This window comes from Pseudoliparis swirei, chromosome 6 (genome assembly GCF_029220125.1).
Source record: "Pseudoliparis swirei isolate HS2019 ecotype Mariana Trench chromosome 6, NWPU_hadal_v1, whole genome shotgun sequence".
Lineage (NCBI taxonomy): Eukaryota > Metazoa > Chordata > Actinopteri > Perciformes > Liparidae > Pseudoliparis > Pseudoliparis swirei.
This window is the reverse complement of record NC_079393.1, coordinates 17,167,966-17,192,583: the sequence shown is the minus strand read 5'-3', so window position 1 is coordinate 17,192,583 and position 24,618 is coordinate 17,167,966. Positions and strand designations below refer to the sequence as shown.

Sequence of the window (24,618 nt, the reverse complement as noted above, 5' to 3'; positions counted from 1 at the left end):
TCTTGAAGCAAACTGCCAACTTGAATATGTGCATTAAATCGATGCCAGCAATCTTCACACCACACACACATCATTTTAAGTGTGAAAAAAGTGTCAGGATCTCATTCCTTATCCTTCTCACAGGTTTAAAAAAACCTGCACAGACTGTGAGTCACCCTTTGGATCTCCACATTGGGAATAACCTCAAGCATACTGCATACCAAACAACAGGGATGTTCAAGCAATGCAGGCACTCGGTCATCGCCGAGTGTTTTTCTTTTTCTTCCACTTTTAAGCTAATTCATAACTCGTTTCCTCTTTTTTTATGTGAGCATTCTCTTCGAGGCTTTGAGAAAACAATATTATAAATGTAATATTTGGGTATCAAGAAAGTTTGAATGAGAATTAGAAATAAAACAATACTGCTGTAGGTGAGGGGAACAATTGTTACCCAGAGCTGCGAGTGAGGGATCAGATTAGTGCTCAGCCAGTATTACGTTCTGAACAGCTCTTTTTATCCCAGCTCCACTAAAACATGAAACGGCAAAGACGGCACCATCTGAAGCTTACTAGTGAGCAAACAACATGTTATTTGACTGACTGAGCACACAAGACAAGTTATTAAGAAGTTATTAGTTTTTGCTGCCATCTGCCCACATGCTGTCTATCATGAAATGTAATATATCTTTGGATACCTTACAATAATATATTTTATCTGATATTTTAGCATTTCATAAGAACAAAGAAAAGTCATATCCTGTTTGGATGCTAACATAATGCCTTGGATGTTTCTTTTCTTTGAAAGTCAATTTGTCATGCATATTATAAGAGATAACATGTAAATCCGAGTTCAGTACACGTAGATCATTTTGATGAAAGAGTTGCTTATTGAATGTACGCCTCTGCATTAGAATCCGTCCTATGGTGCATGCACACAGTGGCTCAAGATGACAGCTCAACTGTGATGCATCAAAGTGCCAAATGACTCCCTCACTTCGCAACTACTTTGTGAGTTTGCATGTCAGGCCATGTTTTATTTAGGCATTTTCTATAATGCATGTTATTTGTGACTTTTGGCATCTGTGATTTTTTTCCCCGCTAAAGACGGCTGCAGCAATCAAGAACCAGCATCCCATCTTTTCTTTTTTTTCCTTTTCTTTTATATAAGAGAAACAAAACAATAATTGAGAATGTTCCCTGGTCTCCCTGCTGTGTTCTGCTTGGTTTCTGAGATTGTGTTGGAAGGAAAAATAGTGTAATAGATAGTCAGTAAAAGGCAAATCAAATGGCACTTTTGTCAACCAGCAGCCAAAGTATCTTTAATTCCACACACAGCCCGGCCCAGACCAGGCTGAGCTTTTCTCAGCCTCTCCTTTCTCGCTTTATCCTTAAGAAAAAATTCGGATAAGCTGATGTGACCCCAGAAAGAAAGTTGTGACGGTCGAAGTGTGCTTTCTGCTGCAGTAAAGGCAAAAAAAGAAATGACCTTCTGAAGGAAACAGAATGGAGAAGTAAAAGGTCTGCGAGGCTGAAGATATCAGGCGCCCCTCTGAAGCGTGACACTTGATCAATTGCGAGCTGATGCGATTTAGCCGAGACAAGACAGAGAGTGATTGTGAAATAAGACGGCAGCTGGGCCTCCCTGGACCGCCGTTGGTGATCAGGTGGTTTCTGCCTAGAGTTTACACGAAGTTGGTGGGTTTCTTTCATCAATAACTGTTGACAGTGGACGGTGGCTGCTCTGCCATAGCAGTTATAAGCAAACAGACAACAGGCGGTCCGATGAATAGACCTTTAGGCATTTAGATTTGTATGCATACGGATGCAAGCTACTCTCTGAAATGTAGGCATTTTAAATTACACTATGGACCATTGTGTTAGTAGTGGCTAATGACCCTTGTGCAGCCATTAGAGTTCTTCTGGATGGGTGCTGTCATGCAGCCCCTCACCCGGAAAAAGGGAGTTGCGTGTAACCGTTAAAGTATAATACAGCCAGACCGTTCTCAGCCCGAGTAATGAAGAAGGGGGTCTGCCATGTGGAAAGAATACCGTTCACAGTGGAGTGTGACTGCAGAATACTTTCGCTGTGTTCGTTTCCATTTTCAGTCTCCTTAAGAATCCTTTGTGGGCAAAGACGGAGCGGAGCCGCACGAGCAGCTCCGTCTAAATTGTAAACGATGCAGAGGTTCTTCAAATTGTATTCCCTAAAATAAAACTGACGTGACAGAATGGGGCGACTGATCCAGAACATACCAGTGGCTCTTCATTCGAATGGCATTTACGACCCGTTGGCTCTATTCTCTGGATAAAGAGTTAGTCTTAGATGTACAGTGATTGGAGCTGTGGGAAGCGGGCTCTCGAGGCCCGGTTTATTGAACCTCCTGTTCCACGTATTCTTTAGCCCGCGATGCTTATCCCTTGTGACTCCAAACCTACTTTCTGTTCTGTTTGCTGAAGAAGCCTGCACCAACTAAAACAGTATGTTATTATGTATTCTTTGAATTGTTTTCATGGACTGCTAAAAGAAATACAATTTCCACACATCTTGATTTATGTAAATTACATGGTCGTAATAAGGAGTAATGCATCCACTGCTTAAATATCCCCCCATTAAGAGGTTGGATATAGTACTATAGTATACTTTTCTAGGCTCCTTTTATTCTGTAATGGGAAAGATGACTGCATTATTTATGTCTATTTTTTCTGTGTACGCTGGTAGCTTTCCTCCATCATACATCGGCCCTCCGCCTTTGCTGTTTTAGTTCTGCAATAGAGGTTGCCGGCTATCCCTTTTAGAACAAATTGGTAATGTGTAAAACAGGACTTTTATTTTTTACAAACAACACCCTTTAGTCAGTGGAGTCACTCAATTTAGCAACAACATAGTACATTGCCCCGGAGTCTTTGTGCCTTCACGTCTCATGGTTGTCTGTGATGCCTCTTGCCATGGCCCTGCTGATGCAACCCTCCCCCCTCCTCTCTACCTCCTCTCTACCTCCTTCTGTCCCATGGATTGTGGAGTTCTGGATCGTGGTCCATGCCTACTACGAACTATTCATCATACATTATGCCATACTCATTTAATGTGTTCATATAACTCTGTAAGGCTTCCTTCTTTACACATATATTGCTTCTGTCCATCCTGGAGAGGGATCCTCCTCTGTAGCTCTCCTGAAGGTTTCTTCTCTGTTTTCCCTGTGAAAGTTTTTTTTCGATTTCTTGGGAGTTTTTCCTGATCCGATGTGAGGTCCTGGGACAGGGATGCCGTATGCCCTTTGAGGCAAATACGTAATTTGTGATATTGGGCTATATAAAATAAACTGAATTGCCATAACCATGTTGAGTAACTGCACGGCTCAACCCATATGCCCATAGATATCTTGACAATGCAGAAAAACAGGTGAGGTTTATTTATCAGTCAAACAGTCACAGTTAAAATCCTGTTTATTTTTTATAGGACCATAAGTAACAGTATGACATAATGATTCTTGTTAAATCCTCCAAAGCAATCTTATTTATTTTTTCCCCAATAAATTACAGACGTTGGTGCCAAGAGTTTTAGTTATGCCTTTCACCTATTTATTTGAATGAAGCAAAATAAATGTAACTATATATTTCCTCAACATTTTTTACTTTTTAAAGATGTTAACATCGTGACAGTTGGCATGGAGCCATGGGGACCCACTCAGTGTTGCTTTATTAAAACCATATCAACATCACTGCCTCCTGTGACACGGTCTATGTTTACATATAAATGTGTGTCTCAGTACTTTATCTGTACCATGGTGATCATTGGTCACTGTCACACCGCCTCGTCTCTCGTGGCAACGCTTGCAGAGCGCTGTTGGGCCGGAAGACATGTTTGTAGAGAGACGACAATTGAGAGGATTCCTTTCAAGCTGTTGATTGAATGCACCACAGAGGCTGTTAAGAATGACTGAAACTCTTACCCTCAGGTTTTTGTCACAAGCCTAATGGTATTCTGTGCTTAGCGTCATTGTTGTAGCAGGATTGTGAAAAGACAAACGGCGTGGTACACCGGGCGTTCTCCATCCAGCCTTCACAGAATGTTAGTGTCTCCATTATGGGTGTAAGAGAGTAAATTGAAAAACAAAACGAGGTGAAAAGTGTGTCTATATAAATACACTACCGTTCAAAAGTTTGGGGTCATCCAGACAATTTCTTGTCTTCCATGAAAACTCACTTTTATTTATCAAATGAATTGAAAATTGAATAGAAAATATAGTCAAGACATTGACAAGGTTAGAAATAATGATTAATATTTGAAGTATTAATTTTGTTCGCTGTGCTAATATAATGCACAAGGGTTTTCTAATCAGATATTAGTCTTCTAAGGCGATTGATTAATGTTATCTTTATTGAAAAGTGTGTATATATATATGTATATGTATATATATTAATCCCTTGTTCAGTTTTGCAGAAAGCCTTCCCTGTGTGCTCCCGTTCTCAGCATAATAGAAAAGAGTCTTACGGTAGTAGTCCTATGATATAGCTCACCAGAAGGCTTCAGCCATTTATCATTGTTATGAAGGCTATCATGGGACCTTGCATAAGAGTCCTTTATAAGTGCTTGGTTCTCTCATATTTTCCGCGTTTTCCGCAAATGTATACACCCCGCACAGAAACTATGAGTGCACTTCTTTTATATAATCCTGCTGCAATATGAAATCTATACACTCTTCAGTCCGGAATAGAAACATGCAATGGCTGAACTCCGTTCCTCATTTAAAAATAATAGTTTTTCTAAATCATCTTCCAATCATAATTTGTTGCCATCTCTCCTCTCCTGTGTTAGTTTGTGTCGTGCTTGTTAATCCCTGCTCCTACTAATCACACTGTGTTGTTTCAAGCCGGCATGGTTGTAAATGTCATGCCCTTTGCTGCGAAGTGAGATGTTTGGCTTTGAATGGCAGCACAACAAAGCGCGCCTGATCTGGCTGTGGGACACGGCGCTCTTTAATAGTAAGCTATTATTGTTCATGCTTGGTCATTTTGCAATCTGATCGTTGTCTCAACAACACCGTCACGCCCTGTGTTCATACCTTGCCGACGCACAATAACAGCACGGAGAAATATTTGAATGGAGTGATCAAACAACGAATGAAGTTGGAAGAGGGTGGAAGTCCAGGGTCAAGAGTTTTACGAGAGCATTAGCATAGCTATGAATAGAGATACAAATGTATATCACTCCAAACTATATCGTTTTGCTTTCTTGCCTGCACGTCAAGGAAGTGGCAGTGAACCTTCCCTCACACTGCTCAACAGCCCTCGGTGTTGGCTGCTTCTGTACGGGCGTCTGGATGCCCTGCAGGTTTTTTTTCACTGAGACAGATGTCAGATTTTTTTTCACTGCAGCAGGATTTTGATGTTCATAATAAATCATATCCAGAGGACACAGGCTTATGTGGAAGATAGGATTTTTTAAAAATTGTTTGCCTTTTATTTCCATTTGTCCACTGACTCATTTGTTCAACCGCTTCCCCATCTCCTCTGATGGAGCTCCCTTGAGGTTAATGCAGTCGCTCGTGAAGCCATGCAAAGCTCAAGCTCCATTCTCAATGCACAGAGACCCAGTTGCTCAAACCCTCCATGATTTGACGGCCTCGGCTTTCTGTGCTTTTGAGGTTGATCCCTGAATGTGAACGGGCCGATTTCAGAATCCCGCCCTTTCCTCTCGTGTAGTCGGCTTGTAGCTCCATGGCCGCTGCACATTGGGTCCCAGGATCCACTCGACAAATGGAACCAATGAAGCTCTAGTCTTTTCATTTATGAGGCCACTGTGAAGAAACTCTTTTGCACAAGCAATGTCAAAATAATATTATTAGATTGTCTATCATACGATTCTTTTAATTCAAACCCCAACATAATTTGAGTAGTAATTTGATATAGATCTCTGGAACTAGATGATGCTTGTGTTTTGATCAAATCTTTTCTTCATCACATCTAGACACAGAGAAATCAATTGAAACGGATGGAAATCTTGTATTTAAGAAAACCAATGTTATGATTTAATAATTAAACTGAACGTTATTAAAAATGATATCCCACAATTACACATACATGCATCTATGTGTAAATCTACAGTAGCACATGCAGAGATGAAATTTGAGCTGTCATTTCATATTACCACAGCTCATCAATGTGGCTGCGTATCCGATCTCGGTCCGTTCCAGTGACAGAATAGTGTAACGCTGAGCATCAAAACTGTGAAAAGCTGAACGTTGGTTCTGAATGTTTGGTAGGTGTGGCAGCGGGGTGTATTTAGGCTTGACTGCACAGTGGGTGAAGCGGGGGGTGGTTCAGGTGATTGTTAATCAGCTCAGCTGAGGTCAATCTGTGTATGTGCGGCTGTGGGGCACAGTCTGCAATGACAATAGAAGATATTACAAACTATCCTTCTTTGTATGCTCATCCTTTGGTGCTTGGGGAAGAAACCTACCGGTGACATCCACGAACCTATTACAGTATTCTTATATCGTTATTCTTTTATCACATATATTGTATTTTTAGACCAATTTAGTGTCAACGCCACATTTGTCACGGTGCTATTAGCGTGGACCCAAAAGCACGACTCAGACAGGAGTAACAAAGATGACTGTCTTTGGTTGAAAACAGGCTGGGTCAAAACCGGGAGATCAGTCGAAGAAGCAAACAAGTCCAAAAAGGGGCAGGGCAGAGAATCAGAGGTCAGGGCAGGCAGGCAGGGTCAGAACAGGCAGGTCAGGAATATACTCTAATAACTAGTGTTGTTACGAGATGTGCCGACGCTTAGAAGTGTGTGTCGAGTAATGGAGGGGGCGTTTCCTCGAAGCGCGTATCGAGGCTTGCTTCATTGAGGGGAGGAGCCAAAAATGATGACGTCCGAAGCCTCGCTGCCCGGCTGTACCACGTGACAAAATCTGAACCACTTCGGGAAGTGGTTCAGATTTTGCCGGCAGGTTTGACAGCAATATAAACCCCTCAGGATCCTTTCAAAATGTGGGTTGTTGGTTGAGAGTTTGGAGAGTTTAGAGAGAGAGAGATAGTTTGGAGAGTTAGGAGAGTCAGGAGAGAAGGATAGGTGATAAGATGGAACTGTTGAGAAACTGTAATTTCTGAATAAAATGTCCCCTGTCCTGTACATCACTGTCCAAGTTACACAACCATATTCAGTCCCCTCTTCCTAGTTACACGAGCACTTTCACTGTCCTGCCTGCTCAAGCCCATGCCATTTTCCTAAAGTGACATAATAACATTATTAAACTAGAATGGGCACTCGGTAGAGCGCATACCTTCGCATATCACAAGATTGGGCATTGAATTATGAACATTTTGGCATTAGTTGCATGCCAATTGGACAAAATGTATCGTGCTATGGTAAAAAAAGAGTTTGACCTTTCCATGACCTTGACCTTGACCTTTGACCCGATCGATCCCAAAATCTAGTCAACTGGTCCCCGGATAATAACCAATCATCCCACCAAATTTCATGCGATTCAAGAACATTTGACCTGTTCATGACCTTTGACCTTGACCTTTGACCCGATCGATCCCAAAATCTAGTCAACTGGTCCCCGGATAATAAACAATCATCCCACCAAATTTCATGCGATTCGGTTCAATACTTTTTGAGTTCTGCGAAAGATTTTGACCTGTTCATGACCTTTGACCTTTGACCCGATCGATCCCAAAATCTAATCAACTGGTCCCCAGATAATAAACAATCATCCCACCAAATTTCATGCGATTCGGTTCAATACTTTTTGAGATTTGCGAATAACACGCATACAAATAAATAAATAAATAAATAAATACACGGCGATCAAAACATAACCTTCCGGCATTTTCAATGCGAAGGTAACAACTTGCCATATCATATGATACTACCATTTTGGGAAAATGTAAACACACAGAATACATTCAAAAAATATTTTATTATGCACATATGTGATAATTTATGTACAGAAATTATTTGGTCATACATTTTTTTAATTCATAGTCATTCCCAACAGCCATAACACACACATTCAATGCATCACATTATGTGGTTCAGATACAGCTGCCTGTGATTATGCACTTGGCCAGTAGGTGGTTTCGTGAGCACATGAAGCTTCGAGAAATGAACCCTTTCTCAAACCAATTGGCTGAAGTGGTTCGATGCCTCATGAGGCTTCATCTCACCATCACCACTAATAACGCTGGAGAACTTGGCACGAAAACACAAGACAATGGCAGAGGACAAGTGGAAGTGAGGGAGCTAAATAGTGAGGGACTAATGAGGGGATGGGCTGCAGGTGAGAAGGGCGTGAGGACCAGGTGAAGGGAATGAGGGACTAACGAGGGAGTGATCAGAGGCAGGTGAGGGGAGTTGGATTGACGAGATGGGAAGCAGGATCTGGAATGACATGATAGTTAGTGACAGGATGAAAACAACTTATACAAAAAAGGAAGGCGTGGAGCTAAACTGTTACAACATTAAACATGGGTGCCCTAGATTTAGCTAAATAGCAGATGTTTTTTGTATTTTTTGTATTTCATACTCAAATGATAAGGTATTGTGTTGATGTTGCAAGTGACAGGCACACGTATGAGAAAAGAGGACACCCATTACTTCTCATTTCTATTTTAACACGGTCTCCTATTTTGCTTGTGGTGAAAAAAGCTGCACATGTTTGCTGCTCTGGTCCACTCGGCGCTTGTGCTCACCTACAATCCTCTGAGGAAGTGACGTTATAAAATAATAAAAAAATGTGTAGAAGATCGTGTTTTGTAAATTGCGTTTACTTATGTTTTTCTTTATCATTGCATGTGTCTACTGGTTGAAGACAAAAACACCCAGGAATAGGAGTGTGCCTGCACATATTGCTCTTGACCACACCTGCACACCAACATTGCTTTGCTCACTTGCCAGAGCCAACCCGAACCTACTGCACCTTTCGACTTTCAGAAACAGGCTGAACCGTGTTGAGCGAAGCAAAACACATCACTGTACATCATACAAACGCATCAAACGTATAATCCACAATGTCCTGAATGCAATCCACACCTTATACTGTCAAATACTGTGATCATTTGTAATATGTTCACATCCTGTCAGGCTGCCTACGGGTTCTACTGAGCAGATAGGAAGGCAGAAATGATTTTAATAAGGGTCTCAACATGCGGAGGGATGAAAAGTAAGCACGAAGTGTGTCAGTAATAAAAGATGAAACCAGAGGAAGAGTTGCTGGGGGCGAGTGTAAATCACGTAGAATAAAGGAATTAAACTGACAAGTGCTGAATGGAAGTGGAACTTATTTACTTCGGTTCTTGAAAATGTGGGTGACGGTGCCTGACAGCGGCTGTCCAGGCACCGGGGAATTCAGCATAGGTGATGTGGAAAAGATCAGTGAGCTGAGTTACCCTCCACAAATGAATAATCCAGCAGCCTCACAGGATCCCGGCTCACTTAAACAGGCCACCGTGTGAGGACCGAGCCGGAGGGGACAGCTGGAGGCTGCAGTTTGGACTTCTTTTTCTTTTTTGATTGACCTCATCCCACACGGAGAGCAGAAGACAGAGTTATCGAGTGAGTCGGCCTCTGAGTGCGTGCGTGGACACACAGGTGTTTCTTCATCTCGCTGTGAGATGCTGTATGTCTGAGGATGCTGACAGTTTGAAATATTCCTGAGCTGAGAACTTGAAGTGAAGGGCACATTCCAGACTCTTTTCAGTCGTCCATCATGCAGCCGTACGTGCTCGTCTCCTCTCTTAGGGCCGCTGTTCTAGCAGACATTGATAGATTGACTGATCTGAGTCTTTGAAAAATCAATAGCAGAACCCCTTGAGTGCTCTTCACATTGATTTCTCGTGTACTGTAGTTACTGTACTAACAAGCAGCAGGATGTTTATTCCTTAGTAATGCCCTTTCTTGACTGCGGACGACAACAGGTTGAAATGAAGTCATGTAGGAACACAAACACGCTATCGAATGAGTGGGGGGAGGCGAAGAGGGAGATATTGTTTTGTGTTTTTCACAACAATGTCAAGGGCAGGCTGTGTGTGCTATTCACTTCAGATGACAATTGCTTTCAAATGTTTCTGGCGTGGCAATCAGGGCGACATGCCGCCTCCAGGCGTAAATGACAGGCCAGCAGTGTTCAGGTTGTACTTGAACAGCACAACACCGTAGAATAATAAACACTCCAACATACTCAATATTTCATGAGACTTCCTGTCGGATGGTTGTATTTTTTTCCCTTCTTTTTTTAATTTACACTCAAGCATTTTCTTTCTTCTCCTCATTTGCATAATGCTATGCTTCATAGCCTACGCTCTTTTGTCAGATCCATTCCCCGTGGTGTGCTGCCATGGCTGCTTCAGGTGAAAAGAGAACCGATGCCGTTCTGTTCACAATGTCTGTTTTCCCTTCCCCTCTCCAGACGGCTTGGAAATGAACCCACTATGATCTCAAGCCTTTGCTTTCCAGTAATGTCGTTTTCTTCCAAACGTCTTCTCCCGTTTTTCCTCTGGAAGAGGCCCCATGTGGCAAAGATGGTGTTTATCAATGCATGCAGTCGATCTCTCATCCTCGCTTCTTCTTTCCTCCTCCCTGTCTCTCTATTTCTTGCTCAACGTATGGTGACCGCAGCATTACATGGAGAGATGCCCATATGTAGCTTCCATCTCCTGCAGGCTGCACAGACTATTGCTCTGTGGGGTGTGAAAGAGCAGGTTAACAGCATGATTACTGATATTACAAAAACCAATAAACGGAGGAACAAGCCCGACTGCTGTTCTGGAGCACTGCAAATACAAATGGCTCCATATCCCTTGTCTCCATGATTATTCAACACTTCGCTGAGGAATAGTTACAGTTGGAGGATCACTAATTTGGTTAGGACATTTCTCTGACCAAGACAGGGATTTTGAGAATGAACAGTCAGCCCGGTGGGATAAATATCAAATTTAAAAAGGCAGGAGAGATCTGAAATATTCAAAAAGGTCTCTCACACGTGTGTGTGTGTGTGTGTGTGTGTGTGTGTGTCTTTGAATACCAGTGTGAGTTCAATATGCCGGCTTGTTGTATGTGATAGTATAAAACTGAATTATTGGGGGACTGTTGTGTTCAAGCTCCTGCAAAATCAGAATAACATTGCATAGCAGATGGAATATGTGTCTGATAAGAAATATGATGACTGCCTCTCAAAGCTATAGGTGCTCGTCTCACACAAACGCAACACACACTTGTTATCATGTTGTTACAATGAGAGGGGGACGAGGGCCCCCCTCCTGTGAGAAGGGGGGGGGGTGCAGATGGAGCAGACGAGGATGACGTCACGAAATGTGCTTAGAGGGCTGTGCTTGGCTGGGGAGAGGAGTCGTTTGGGGTGTTGACCGGAGAGGAGTCCCGCTGTGATTGCAATCGCATGCAAGCTTGTATTTCACGTGTGATCAGAGAATAAATTCTCCCGTTGGAAAGGAGAGAACGAGAGAAGGTCGTTGGCTGAATTATTCCTTTACCAGACATCCAATTTTGATAGACGCTAACATATAAGTGCCACTTTGAGCGGGGTTTGGGTGAGCGATGGTGTATTTTCATACTGGATGTGTGTGGGGTTTTGATAAGCCTGCTCTCCTTGCCCGGTCCCTTATCTGCTCTGAAAAATCACACCGCGAAGATATATTTGTGCCTGCTGCAAATGCATGAGATTCATGTACTCGGGCCAATTTATTTCATGGTTGAATTCAACTCTAAGCCCATTGCATTAAGACATACGAGATGTGGTGTAGGTCCACCATGTTTTATTCAGGCGTAGAATCACGGAGGGTGATGCCATCATTGATTCGAATTGCAATGCAGCAGTCGTTAACTGACAGTTTTGAATTTAGTTTCATGTTAATATTAGACAAAGGGCAGGCCCCTACACACAAGGCCCCCTATGAAGTGCTTTGTGTGACGTGACGTGTGCCTTTTGTAGCGATCTCCAATGTCGTTTTTTGCACTTCTTTATTGTTCTCCTGTGATTTCTTTCTTTCCCCTGCATCGCCTTCTCGTCTCTCCTTTCTTTCTTTTTCCATCCATGTGTTCTACTCTCCCAGAATAGGAATGGGTCTGGACTGACACATTGTGATTTAAACTCTCTTTACCTTGTTCAAGGTCTTTCTGCTTTAATAACTTAAAAAAAGAAAAATCCATTAAAGAAGATTTAATAAACGGCCCCAATCGGTTTCCACACCTTTCGCGTTGCCTCTGTCTGGACACTTCCCTGCTACTGGAGGGAATGTCTTCACAGGCATTTTGTTAAATCTCTGCTATTCAGCCACATAATTAGCTAAAACAGTTTTGTGGCTCAGCTTCTCCCAGGACGTAGAGTCCCCTGAGCCGGTGAATGCAGACGAGGCGGGCAACATGCAGAATTGGAGCTAAGATGCAAACAAATAATTACCATTTATTTGAAAACACTCAATTAGCCTCTATTTCAGAGGAAAATAATGACTTTCTCCCACTAAGCAGAACCCCAGACTTTCAGCAGTAATTAGTCCAAACGATGGAAGAAGCCCACTGGCTCAGTGGAGACGATAACAACACGACTGTTTTATTGCACCAGACCAACCGACGCACAACGACACATTTGCTGTGTATATAAGGTGTAAGCCACAGAGAAAGTACCCATTCCTGTCGGGCTTTGCACTGATGTGTGTTGTGTAAACAGGTGACATAAAGAGAAGGAGAGGCGACGCGTGAGAGGCTGAGAGGCTTTGTGGGCGATGTGGTGATCAATGCGCCATTGACATTTCTATCTCTGAGTGTCTCTGCTGTGCGCAGGAGCAAAGGAGCATTGTGTGCATCGCTGTGTTAGTCTCACACATTTATATGTCCACCGTAGTGTCTTCCATCAAGGTTAGTGAAGTCATATATCACAGGCTGTGAATCAAGGTGCTCACTGTTTAGAGTGAATTACGGTTATTGCTTTGTCTCTAACCAACCGTTGATGCTGGCTTTGCCCTGAAAGATGGGTCTGATTGGCGCCAGCTCCAATAAGGAGGATTTGCCTCGGTGCACTTTTTCCAAGCTTACGGGAATAGACTTAATGTTGAAGTCGGTCGCAGTCAATATCAGTGTGGTGGACCTTTTAAGGTCCTATGCTGAAGGCTGAATATTTGTATTCAGCTTTCTTTCTGAATGCATACATGCACACACTCATAAAGATACACATATATCATTGCATTAGTCGGTGGGAATCCACACACATACTCTCTGCTGACTCTACACTCCCACGTCTCTGAATATTGGGATTCTTTTAGGTTTCCCTGCAGAATTTCAGCGTCGCGATAAGAAAAATGTGATTTTATTATCATTGCCGATCACTTGAGAAAAGCCCTGTGTGTCTGGCATGAAACAAATTACAGGCACACTTCTCAACAAGAGCGGTGCATAAATTTGCCCTCACGACTTTGATGAGAATACACAGTTCATGTCAGTTAATGACATTGGAGAGGTGCCTTAACACTCTGTATGCACACACACACACACCGTAATGTGGATTAACTTTAGGTTACAGCTCAGTGAAAGCTTGCTACATTTCGGTTTTTGGCACCGCTGATCTGAGGCCAATCCCCTGTGGCCGATATTGACGTAACAGCTGTGGCGGTATGTGGACAGAGACCAAGGCAGCCACCGTAGAAGAGACCAGAACAGGACACCGCCGAACAGGAGCTGTAGGAGACACACCATGACATTACTTTCAGTCACCTTGAAGTCCGATAACCACACTGACCGATAGCGTCAGCAGATGGCTTGAATTCCCCGGTGGAGTGCAGAAAAATGTAGTGACCTTTTAACTTTCATTGCCCAATGGTGAGTGGTAGGTAGAGAAGATCTGCTAGGGAAAGGATTAATAAAGAAATACAAATGTACTGAGTTGGCTGAAGAAATTGTGAAGAAAGTACACCTGGTTTATTCCTAAAAATAGAAGTTTCTGAGCTCAATACAGTGGCTCTATTGTAGAACTGGATTTTCAATCTAAGATGAAAAACCGTAATATGGTTACATGTGAAGTTCACTTATGGACCTCTTTTGAAAATAGGTCTTCAAAGGACGAAAAGGAGGATTTATTATGCTCCATATATTATATCTTAAAAACATTACAAGGGCTATTTTCATTGGATTTACAAGGACACTTTTGTGTAGCCTGTCTTCTGTCCATCAATTGGTTTCACTATCTGAGGACATACACTGAAATACTCTTTTGGATATGGTGAAAAGAGGAATAAACCTCAACACAAGTACATCCTTTGATCCTGTTATGAAAAAGAATGCCCCTATTCTCTGTAACGATCTGTTATTATCAGCTATTCTGTTGTCTGATCTCAGCTACTCTGTTCACAGAGCTGACACAATCATTGTGTTTTATTTTGTAAATTACCCATTCTTCCATGTAGATACTTATTTTCGACATCCCAGCAAGATGTACTGTCTACTGTATGTAACTACATGCTGAACCATATGCAAGTGGGATAATCCAATATTAATTCATTTAGATTTAGAGTTAATTGCACTTTTATTGTGAAAGGATTATGCTGTGCTGACTATGCCCAACTATCTTCAACTAATTAATTGTCACTTCCCTTTTTAGAGCTGAAAAAATGAGTCAATGAATTTCTATATTTATAAACTGATCATCTTGGTCAATATATCCATCAAAATACTAAGCGACTGACCAATTATTTGACTAAACAATTGGTAAAACAAATCGATAATGAAAATAATATTTTACTGCAGCCCTACTTCCCTTCTCTAGATTATTTGAAGCACACTGCTTTCTTCCCTGTAGGCTACAGGAAGGTAAAGATACGACGGAGATGGGCGCGAAACAACTAAAGATATGAGATATGAGTGTAAAGGTCAGTATTCCTCTGTGGCCGACTCGGAGCGTAGTGGCAGGGTGACTAATGGCCCGCCGTGCTCTCAGTTATTATCACTGGCACACACACTCGCCTCATATGATTCCTTCTGGTTCAGACTGTAGCGAGGCATGACTCAGCCACACTCATGAGCAGCTACACCAATATTTCTATCTCCATCTTAATTTCCCAAGACCCAAAGACTCAAGGTCTAAATGAGGACATCAGCACTCTAGGAAATAGGCTTGTTCCACAGAAAAGCCTCGGCGGTGCAGCACAAATTAGCTTCCTGCCCTGCCGCAATCAATGAGAAAGTAGGTCTCATTAATTTGTTGGGTCACATCCCTCATCACACCTCAATCATGCATCATTCATTACAAGGCTGTTTCCTGTTTTGCATGACTTTGATGTTATTTTTGAGACAGGGTGTTTGTATGTTCAGTCGCTGAATTACTGAATTTACTTTACATTGCATGTCATTTAGCTGACGCTTTTATCCAAAGAAACTTACAATAAGTGCATTCAACCATGAGTACAAACTCGGAACAACTTGAATCAGGAACGTATAATTTCATCAAGAAAGCCAAACTACAGGGTGCTATAAGTGCTACTAAAGTGCTACTTCTTTTTTTAATTCACGGTGTAGTCGGCAGAGATGTAGAGAAGAAGACTTTAGATGTCACAAAGTCAACATCCACAAGGGATCTTTTTCAACAATGTCTCCAAGGAGAGTAATAGTATCACTGTTTTAGTGATTTAAATTCACCTTTCTGTGCGGTCTTGGCTATATTACCTAAACCATATTAATGTATATTGCCTATTCAGCATATTTTCTATCTGCTTGATTTCCGGTGGTATTTATCTTGTTTGTTGAGATTGTCCTCTGCTCTTGCCATATTTGTTTTAATTTAAGAATTGTCCTTCTACAGAGCTGTCGCTTCACAAAAACAGCCTTTTTTAAATCTTGCCCACACGTACTTGTGTGCAATCTGAACTCCAAGGGAAAAGGAAGTCCTTTTGCACAATGCTGGCTAATTTAAGACTGATTGTCACTGGGTGTATTATGACAGCAAGTGATTTAGAACCCAGTTTAATTAGAAATATTTGACAAATTAAGTCAAATTGGCCAACGCCGAGCTGCCAGCTTCATATCCGTGCTGCCAGACCGGCCTCTGAGCTCCAGCTTCCAGTCTGGTCGGCTCGCAGACGGCCAGCCTGCATCAGTCTGCAGCCCCTGGAGAGCCTTCCATCCTGCTGCGTCTGCTCTTCCCCCTCCTCACACACATCCATCCTCCTGCTGGGCCTGTCAAACCCTGCGTCTCCCTCCCCCCCGTGCCTCCCTCCTTCATTCTCTCCTCCTCCGCTCCACCGGGCTTGTGAAGGTGAGCCAGTCCCCAGCGGCACTACTGTACAGATTGCGATGCTTCCTCTTCAAATGGAGGCTTCGCTCTTGTGAAAACCTGTGTAAAGAGTATCAGGGCGGCTCCTCCTCGTCTTCTTCCTCCAACTTCTCTTTGGTTATTTTAGGACTTTTGCAGCACACTTGTCTCGAGATGTCTTATGATTTAATCTCTATCTTGGGCAGCTGTCCTTGACCATGATGACCATGGGTGGGCACATGCTGCTCCGCGCTTCACTTCAGGGCTGACAAAAAGAAAGCCAGTTTACTGGCACCCAATCGTGTGTTGTTAAAAGTTATTTCATGGGCAGGCTGTGTAACGGAACAATGACAGCAGCACGTGAAACGCTTCAGTCTAGCTCTGAAAATTGACAGCTCCTCTAATGGGTTTGTCTAATCACTTTTGATATATGGTGTCCATCTGCAGTTGTGTAATCTCTCTCTCTCTGTCTCGTGTGTGTGTGTGCGTGCGTGTGTGTGTGTGTCATCTCTAGAGGGCTTATGGTACGTGGCGTTTTCCGTACTCCGGTGGCCAAGACTCACACAATACAGAATGTTTACCAGCCAGGGCAGTAATTGATACTCACTTAGCTTTGAATGGGGACAGAGAGTCCCAGACTGCAATGTCCAAATGGATGTGTCTTCTTTCAGCTCTCTGTGAAATGAACACCGACTGCACATTTGCTCCTGTTCCCATAAATGCGTTGGTGAGTACAGAGTGTTATCTGTCCATCCAGTTGCTGCAGGTGAAATCATTGCCGCTCCCTTTTATGTCTGTGCAGGTTTTTGGAGATTATTATCACTTCAAGCATCATGCGGTGGAGACGAGGGCTTTGTCTGGCCACAGGGGGATGCACATCAGACTGCAAAAAGAACCACAGGTAAGACTGTTGTCAGCTCTCGCACAGCTCATTGCAAGCACTCTATGTTGCTAACAAAAGGCCAACAGACAGATTGGACTACCCACAGAGTGTATATCACAAGATAAATGGATGCCAGCGTCAATGACAGCTTGTCAAACTGTATTCTTTTCCGTCCACGCCAGTCCTTCCATCTGTCCCCATGACCCAATCAGAGATACCACCGAGCTGTAACTATGTAAAATACAGCCAGCCAAACAACACAACAGCTGGGAGTGTCCATGTGTTTGATTTTTGCTTTTGCTCTCGTCTGGTAAAATCAGGATTTGCATTTAAATGTTAACTAGAGAGGAACATTGACATTCATCATTGTCAATTTAGAGCCAAAGAAAAGAACATTTTCCATTACTGATTGTCATCCTCATTTGGACATCTGCTCTTGAATTTGCACACGGCCCAACCACCAATTTATAACGTGCATACTATAACTCTGCAGAATCTCAGCTTCTGTACATACATAGATGTAGTTGAGCCATCGTGGGAGCATTTTCGTTCTTCCTATGGATTAAGAGATGAGCAGTCTTTCCTTGCCAGCCGGGAGGTGTCTGGTAGTCTCCGCTGACATTCTGTTGTAGCTGGAGAATAACAATTGTATTGATTTTATTTCTTAAATCAAAGAGAATTCAACTCTTGTCAAATTTGAAAAAATATATATTTTTCAGATATCGTTTTTGTTGTCATAGACAGTGTTAAAAATAACAGTAGCAGCCAGAAGAGATTGGAGGGGGCAAGAAGGCACTTGGTCTGTCCTGTGTAAATCAGCTTTCATGAACAACAAGAGCCATGTCTCACGGTTCTTTACATAAATACGGGGCTTTGAATAATTGTCTTGGTTAATTTTGGTTAATGCAGACTCTATATTACAACACAAACCAGCAGACTACAGCTCAAAGCAAATCCCCCTGAGCCGCCTCACACGACAGGATACAATCTTTTTCTTTTTTCGTACAAGGGAAAGCATTCCCCTGCACATAAAAGTGGGATTTAGATGTGAAGGTTATAGATTATTACATTGCTGTCTTATGAAGGCAACAGGAGATATGGTAATTCCGGGCCAATACTTTACTCGCTATTAGAAGCTCTCATTATTTGGGTTTTGTTAACATAGAAGATATTTTGAAGGAAACCAAGGAAGTTCACCTTTTCAATAACTGAGGTTAATATGGTGCATTCTTAAGTCTCAGAATGTCATAACCTTTTGCAAGCTGTGCTCGAGGGCTTTGCTGCTTTTATCCTCACCTGAGCTGTTCAGGGAGCAAAATACCAAAACGTCCCAGGAACAAAAAATAGTGATCCAAGCCCAACTGCAAATGGTATTATTAATTTTCTATAAAGATCATTTGTTTGTTGATATTTTACAAATGTAATGTCTTTGATTGCCGCACGCAAAATGCTCTTCAGTGGCAAACAATATATAGTTTCATGGCAAGATACAGTATCTCTCGGTAGTCTGACTCCCCGGATACAGACTGTGGGTATAAGCGTTCCATTGGTCGTGTATTTCACGCAGAATTCTTTAAGCACTCCCATCCTGGGTTATCAATCTTGCAGGGGCACCGTAGCTGCATCACGGGTTTAGCGCCGCCCAAGAGGATTGTGATTGGTTCAAGCCATAGTGTTTTTTTCCTCATTAGCAGATTGATAATGTGTCAAGCCAGACCTTTCTTTAGCGCTGCACAGTGCTGTGGAGGTAGGTCTGGCTATGTGAGAATAACCTTTAAGGTAAAAGAAAACATTTTTCTTTGTGATTTGTTTTGAAATTACCCTTTAAATCTGACATTCATAATGTGGATGTTGTGTTCGTGCACCCTCACTTGTTTGGTCCGTTACAACCCTCACCAAAAATCCAACTTTTAAAGAAAGTTTGATTACCTGATAACCCAGGCGCCAACAGTACAACACACATAATTCCAGGTATCTATGTGCGCACGCTCGAAACAAACACCCACTGTCACCTGAATCAGCAACACGCTGTTGTCATGTTGGAATTAGAAACACTGTTGGCAGTAGTGTAAATTGCCTCTATTTAAAAGCATCTTCGGAGGTACCTGACAGGTGCTAAACAGGGGGCCATTACGAAGTGAAGACAGTCTTGGGCCATCTGTACATTACATTATATTACTTGCCATTTAACTGACGCTTTTAAAGCGACTTACATCCATGTTACGTTCACACGCCGTAGACAAGGCTACGGGGAGCCACTCAGGGTTCAGTGTCTTGCTCAAGGACACATGGACTAGGGCGGGGATGAAAGACGGACCTGCTAACCACTGACCCACAGTCGCCCATCTGTAGCAAGGTAGGTGGGCCAAGTCCATCCCAAGAATGACTCTGCTGCTTTTCCTGATGGCAAGTCAACTGTGAAGAGGACCGATGTGGCATGACGAGCGCTGGAGCCCCGAGACATCATTAGTGTCATATGGCGACATTCAGTGAGGCCAGTGGTGTCAGAGGTCAGGCTATGTGGACGATAACAAGGCTCCGCGAGCAAATGGTTCAGAGGTGTCTGCCTCGGAGCTGGGAGAGAACTATGGTTGGAAGATTTGTTTTTGAGATTTCCAAAAATCGGCCACAAATGAGAGCAATGAGAATGAACATTGACAGAGGTGAGGACTCTGTCATTGTTACCATGGATTTATTGCAGAATGAACTGTTGGCCAAGCCGCAATACTAATTGGTGTCCTCTTTAATAAGTGGTCCACGAGGAGCATATTGAATCTGGATGAGGCACAATGAGATTTACTGTGTGGCTAGATTGCCTCTATATTGTCTATGTCATTTGGCATCTCCGAAAGGAGAGACAAAGCGTCTCCAATTTAAGACTGGAGCCTGAACAGCAGAGTCAGGGAGATCGAGGCGTTTTTGAGAGAAGAGATTCCATCTCACAGGTTTGTTTCTCTCAGTGGTTAAAGTTAACATCGTGCTTTAACCTGCAGCTATCAAGGGCTGCAGGTTTCTGGCTAAGGATCAACCGTTTGCCCCGAGGTTACCTACCCACACAACCAGCAACAGACCGAACCTCAGGCAAAGCACGGCCACTGCCAAAAAACACTCCAGCATGAGTGAGCGGGTTTATATTTATTTAGGAGAGTTGTTTAGTGTGCGTGTGTGTGTCCGTACATCTGATCCCTGGAAAAGGGGAAAGAAACCTGGTTCCAAACGAGCACATTTAAAACGCATTTAAAACACAACGGTTGGATTTAGGTGAGTCGATGCTGAGCTTTGAGCTTGTCACAGTGTTTCCTCTCTGCAGTCCGGCTTCTGTCTCTCACATTACCTTTATTGTCTCTTTTCCTCAGCTTTGTGGTGCGAACATGCCACTTCTTACCACCCCCTTTGAATAATCACAGGGGCACAATTACATTGGCAGCTGCATAAGCTTTTACCATTATGCTTGCAAGGGTTGTTTGTCATCGCCTCTCTGCTCCCCGTACCTTCTCTACGGAGGAAGAAATCGATTTGTTTTGGGGTGGCTGCTATTGGCTTTGCACAAACCGTGTGTGTGTGTGTGTGTGTGTGTGTGTGTGTGTGTGTGTGTGTGTGTGTGTGTGTGTGTGTGTGTGTGTGTGTGTGTGTGTGTGTGTGTGTGTGTGTGTGTGTGTGTGTGTGTGTGTGTGTGTGTGTGTGTGTGTGTGTGTGTGTGTGTGTGTGTGTGTGTGTGTGTGTGTGTGTACTTCTAATTAGTTACCATCGCCGGCTTGATTTTCTTTTATATTAGACCTTATTTGTCTTCATTAAGAGCGGGTTTTTGCACGTAAAAAAACTATTCCACAGTTTGCCAAAATCAAAGAGATCCATTTGAATTATTACTCTGGCTGTCAGCTTTCCTAAGGCGTTGTTATACAAGTAAGCTGTGAGTTGAATAGAGATGAAACACTATATAATCCAAAATCGATGACTGTATCCAGCTTATCGTCTGATTCAACTATCCGCTGTCCTCTAGCTCTGATAGTGATGTGGTGTGCGGTGGCCGGCAGTGCAACATGGGCAGTCATGTGCTGTTCTCAATGTAATGAAATGACATGCATGTTAATTATCTAGAGTCACTTGAAACAAGGTCAATGTCTTCATGCACTGGACATTCACACCACAGGCTTCATGCTGTAAGAGCATGTAATCATGAAACAAGCACTCACTTCTGGAAACTACTTTGACAGCAGCAAGAGAAAGTGGAGAAAAAAAACAATTGAAAAGAACTTAAATACTTTAACAACAAGGTGGACTTTCAGAATCTGCTGGATTCAAGTTCAGACGTGCGTCGCTTCAGTGCTTTTGGCAAACAAGTGGTTCAGTTTGAGCTTTGTCACCTTCAGCAAATATTTGATGCATTTATCACTGATAATAATAATAACAATAATAATCACAATAACAGCATTTGCTTAAAGTGCTTCAGAGGATAAGTGTCTATCCTATAGTTGCACACTCCATCTTTGCAAAAGCCCCAATGCAGTAGTCCACTTAAGCTTTCCAATATTATTTAAATGTTTTCCTCCTTTAATTGGCTTTTATTTAATTGCAACAAAGTGTGATGTTTGTGAAAGCAGTACCACAGGTCCTTCACACGAGATAAGATAGGATAAAATAAGATATTCCTTATTAGTCCCTCAGTTGGGACGATGCAGGATCCACTTCTCTCTGTGGTTCTCGAATCAGTGCACGTCTCATTCTTTGGCTCACGCACGGCTAATTTATTGATGTAAAAACTGTATTATTGCAAGATAAGTTTCTTTTGGAAATGAGATTATTTTGGCCCGTTGTTTTCCAGAAGGCTGGCTTTATTAGCGTTACAAATTCTCAGCTTTTATCGGATTTTTGTCTCGCAGTTCGGATATGAAATGCTCCGTTATCAATACACGTAGTTAAATGCAGCAAATATACACTACCGTTCAAAAGTTTGGGATCACCCAGACAATTTCGTGTTTTCCATGAAAACTCACACTTTTATTTATCAAATGAGTTGCAAAATGTATAGAAAATATAGTCAAGACATTGACAAGGTTAGAAATAATGATTTGTATTTGAAGTATTAATTTTTTTCTTCAAACTTTGCTTTCGTCGAAGAATGCTCCTTTTGCAGCAATTACAGCATTGCAGACCTTTGGCATTCTAGCTGTTAATTTGTTGAGGTAATCTGTTGAAATGTCACCCCACGCTTCCTGAAGCACCTGCCACAAGTTGGATTGGCTTGATGGGCACTTCTTGCGGACCATACGGTCAAGCTGCTCCCACAACAGCTCAATGGGGTTGAGATCTGGTGACTGTGCTGGCCACTCCATTACAGACAGCATACCAGCTGCCTGCTTCTTCCCTCAATAGTTCTTGCACAATGTGGAGGTGTGCTTTGGGTCATTGTCCTGTTGGAGGAGGAAATTGGCTCCAATCAAGCGCTGCCCACAGGGTATGGCATGGCGTTGCAAAATGGAGTGATAGCCTTCCTTATTTAAAATCCCTTTTACCTGGTACAAATCTCCCACTTTACCTGCACCAAAGCAGCCCCAGACCATCACATTACCTCCACCATGCTTGACAGATGGTGTCAGGCACTCTTCCAGAATCTTTTCACCTGTTCTGCGTCTCTCAAATGTTCTTCTGTGTGATCCAAACACCTCAAACTCGGATTCATCTGTCCATAACACCTTTTTCCAATCTTCCTCTGTCCAATGCCTGTGTTCTTTTGCCCATACCAATCTTTTCTTTTTATTGGCCAGTCTCAGATATGGCTTTTCTTTGCCACTCTGCCTAGAAGGCCAGCATCCCGAGTCGCCTCTTCACTGTCGGCGTTGACACTGGCGTTTTGGGTACCATTTAAAGAAGCTGCCAGTTGATGACCTGTGAGGCATCTATTTCTCAAACTAGAGACTCTAATGTACTTGTCTTCTTGCTGAGTTGTGCACGGGGCCTCCCACTTCTCTTTCTGCTCTGGTTAGAGCCCGTTTGTGCTGTTCTCTGAAGGGAGTAGTACACACCGCTGTAGGACATTTTCAGTTTCTTTGCAATTTCTCGCATGGAATAGCCTTCATTTCTAAGAACAAGAATAGACTGGCGAGTTTCACATGAAAGTTCTTTTTTTCTGGCCATTTTGAGAGTCTTATCAAACCCACAAATGTGATGCTCCAGATAATCAACTAGGAAGGAAGGCCAGTTTTATAGCTTCTCTCATCAGCATAACTGTTTTCAGCTGTGCTAACATAATTGCACAAGGGTTTTCAAGGGTTTTCTAATCATCCATTAGTCTTCTAAGGCGATTAGCAAACACAATGTACCATTAGAACACTGGAGTGATAGTTGATGGAAATGGGCCTCTATACACCGATGGAGATATTTCATTAGAAACCAGACGTTTCCACCTTGAATAGTCATTTACCACATTAACAATGTATATAGTGTATTTCTGATTGATTTAATGTTATCTTCATTGAAAAAAACAATGCTTTTCTTTGAAAAATAAGGAAATTTCTAAGTGATCCCAAACTTTTGAACGGTAGTGTATATCTGGCTGTCTGAAAAGAAATATATACTATGAACAGTGTTGGGAGTAACTCGTTACAAAGTAACGCGTTACTGTAATTCCACTACTTTTAGCGGTAACGAGCATGTAACAAAGTATTTTTTTAACTCAACTAACGCAGTTACAATTACTGAAATGTAAATGAGTTCGTTACTCGCGTTACTCTCTTTTGTGAAAAATGAACACTTGCAGACAAGAAGACAAGCTAGGCCTACTTTAGCTGCTTCTGATCTGACATCGTAACGTCTCGGACGTTATGGCACTGATGACACGGAGATGGAACGACGTTATTAATTCTCACTTTATTGGGCATCCACCAACAGTGTGTTTACATGATGCGGATTTACATGTTACAGACAGCGTGCGCCTCTCAGCTCAGCAGCTCGAGCGTCAACAACAACGGTTCCCGTCAACCAACCTTAACTCCCGTTTTCCGGCAGGTTAACCCCGCCTCCCCTCTACTCCGCCAATCACAGGCACGCCCCCTCGACCAGCATGTACGGTGCCACACTGTGATTGACAGCCACTTCACAGGGTCGCTACAATAAACACCAATCGAATCAATCAATGAGCATTAAACCACATCATGGCCGACAGTGCGGATAGAATGAGCTTCCTCTCCTGGAAGTATGGACATTACTTTTCGCTCGTCGAAATTAAAGACAAAAATGTAGTGGTGAGTTGTAAATTATGTGCAGGTGCAAAGACCCTATCCACATCGAAGAGACAGTTATTTTGTATAAAGTTAAGTATTAAAAGGGACTTTTGTACTCCTGCTTGATTTGAAGGCCTGTTGCCCTGTTGATTGCAATAAATAGGTCTACAAAATATGTTTATTGTGTTTGACTGTTCAGTACTGTTATTACATTAAAAAAGCAGACATAAAAGTAACTTAAAAGTTACTTTCCCTAGTAACTAATTACTTT

At 42.5% G+C, this 24,618-nt stretch overlaps 1 protein-coding gene across 5 annotated transcripts in view; it reads left to right on the top strand.

Annotated features, from left to right (window-relative positions):
* Positions 1–24,618, top strand: part of furinb (furin (paired basic amino acid cleaving enzyme) b) — a 73,017-nt gene that overhangs the window by 14,589 nt on the left and 33,810 nt on the right. For 3 of the 5 annotated variants that reach the window (XM_056416830.1, XM_056416829.1, XM_056416828.1), the window contains exon 3: positions 17,047–17,145. In XM_056416830.1, the coding sequence (XP_056272805.1) occupies positions 17,047–17,145 (99 nt within the window). Of the gene's footprint in view, positions 1–14,818; positions 14,866–16,904; positions 16,972–17,046; positions 17,146–24,618 lie in introns of those variants that run through there. The other 2 variants (XM_056416832.1, XM_056416831.1) reach the window with 2 other exon arrangements.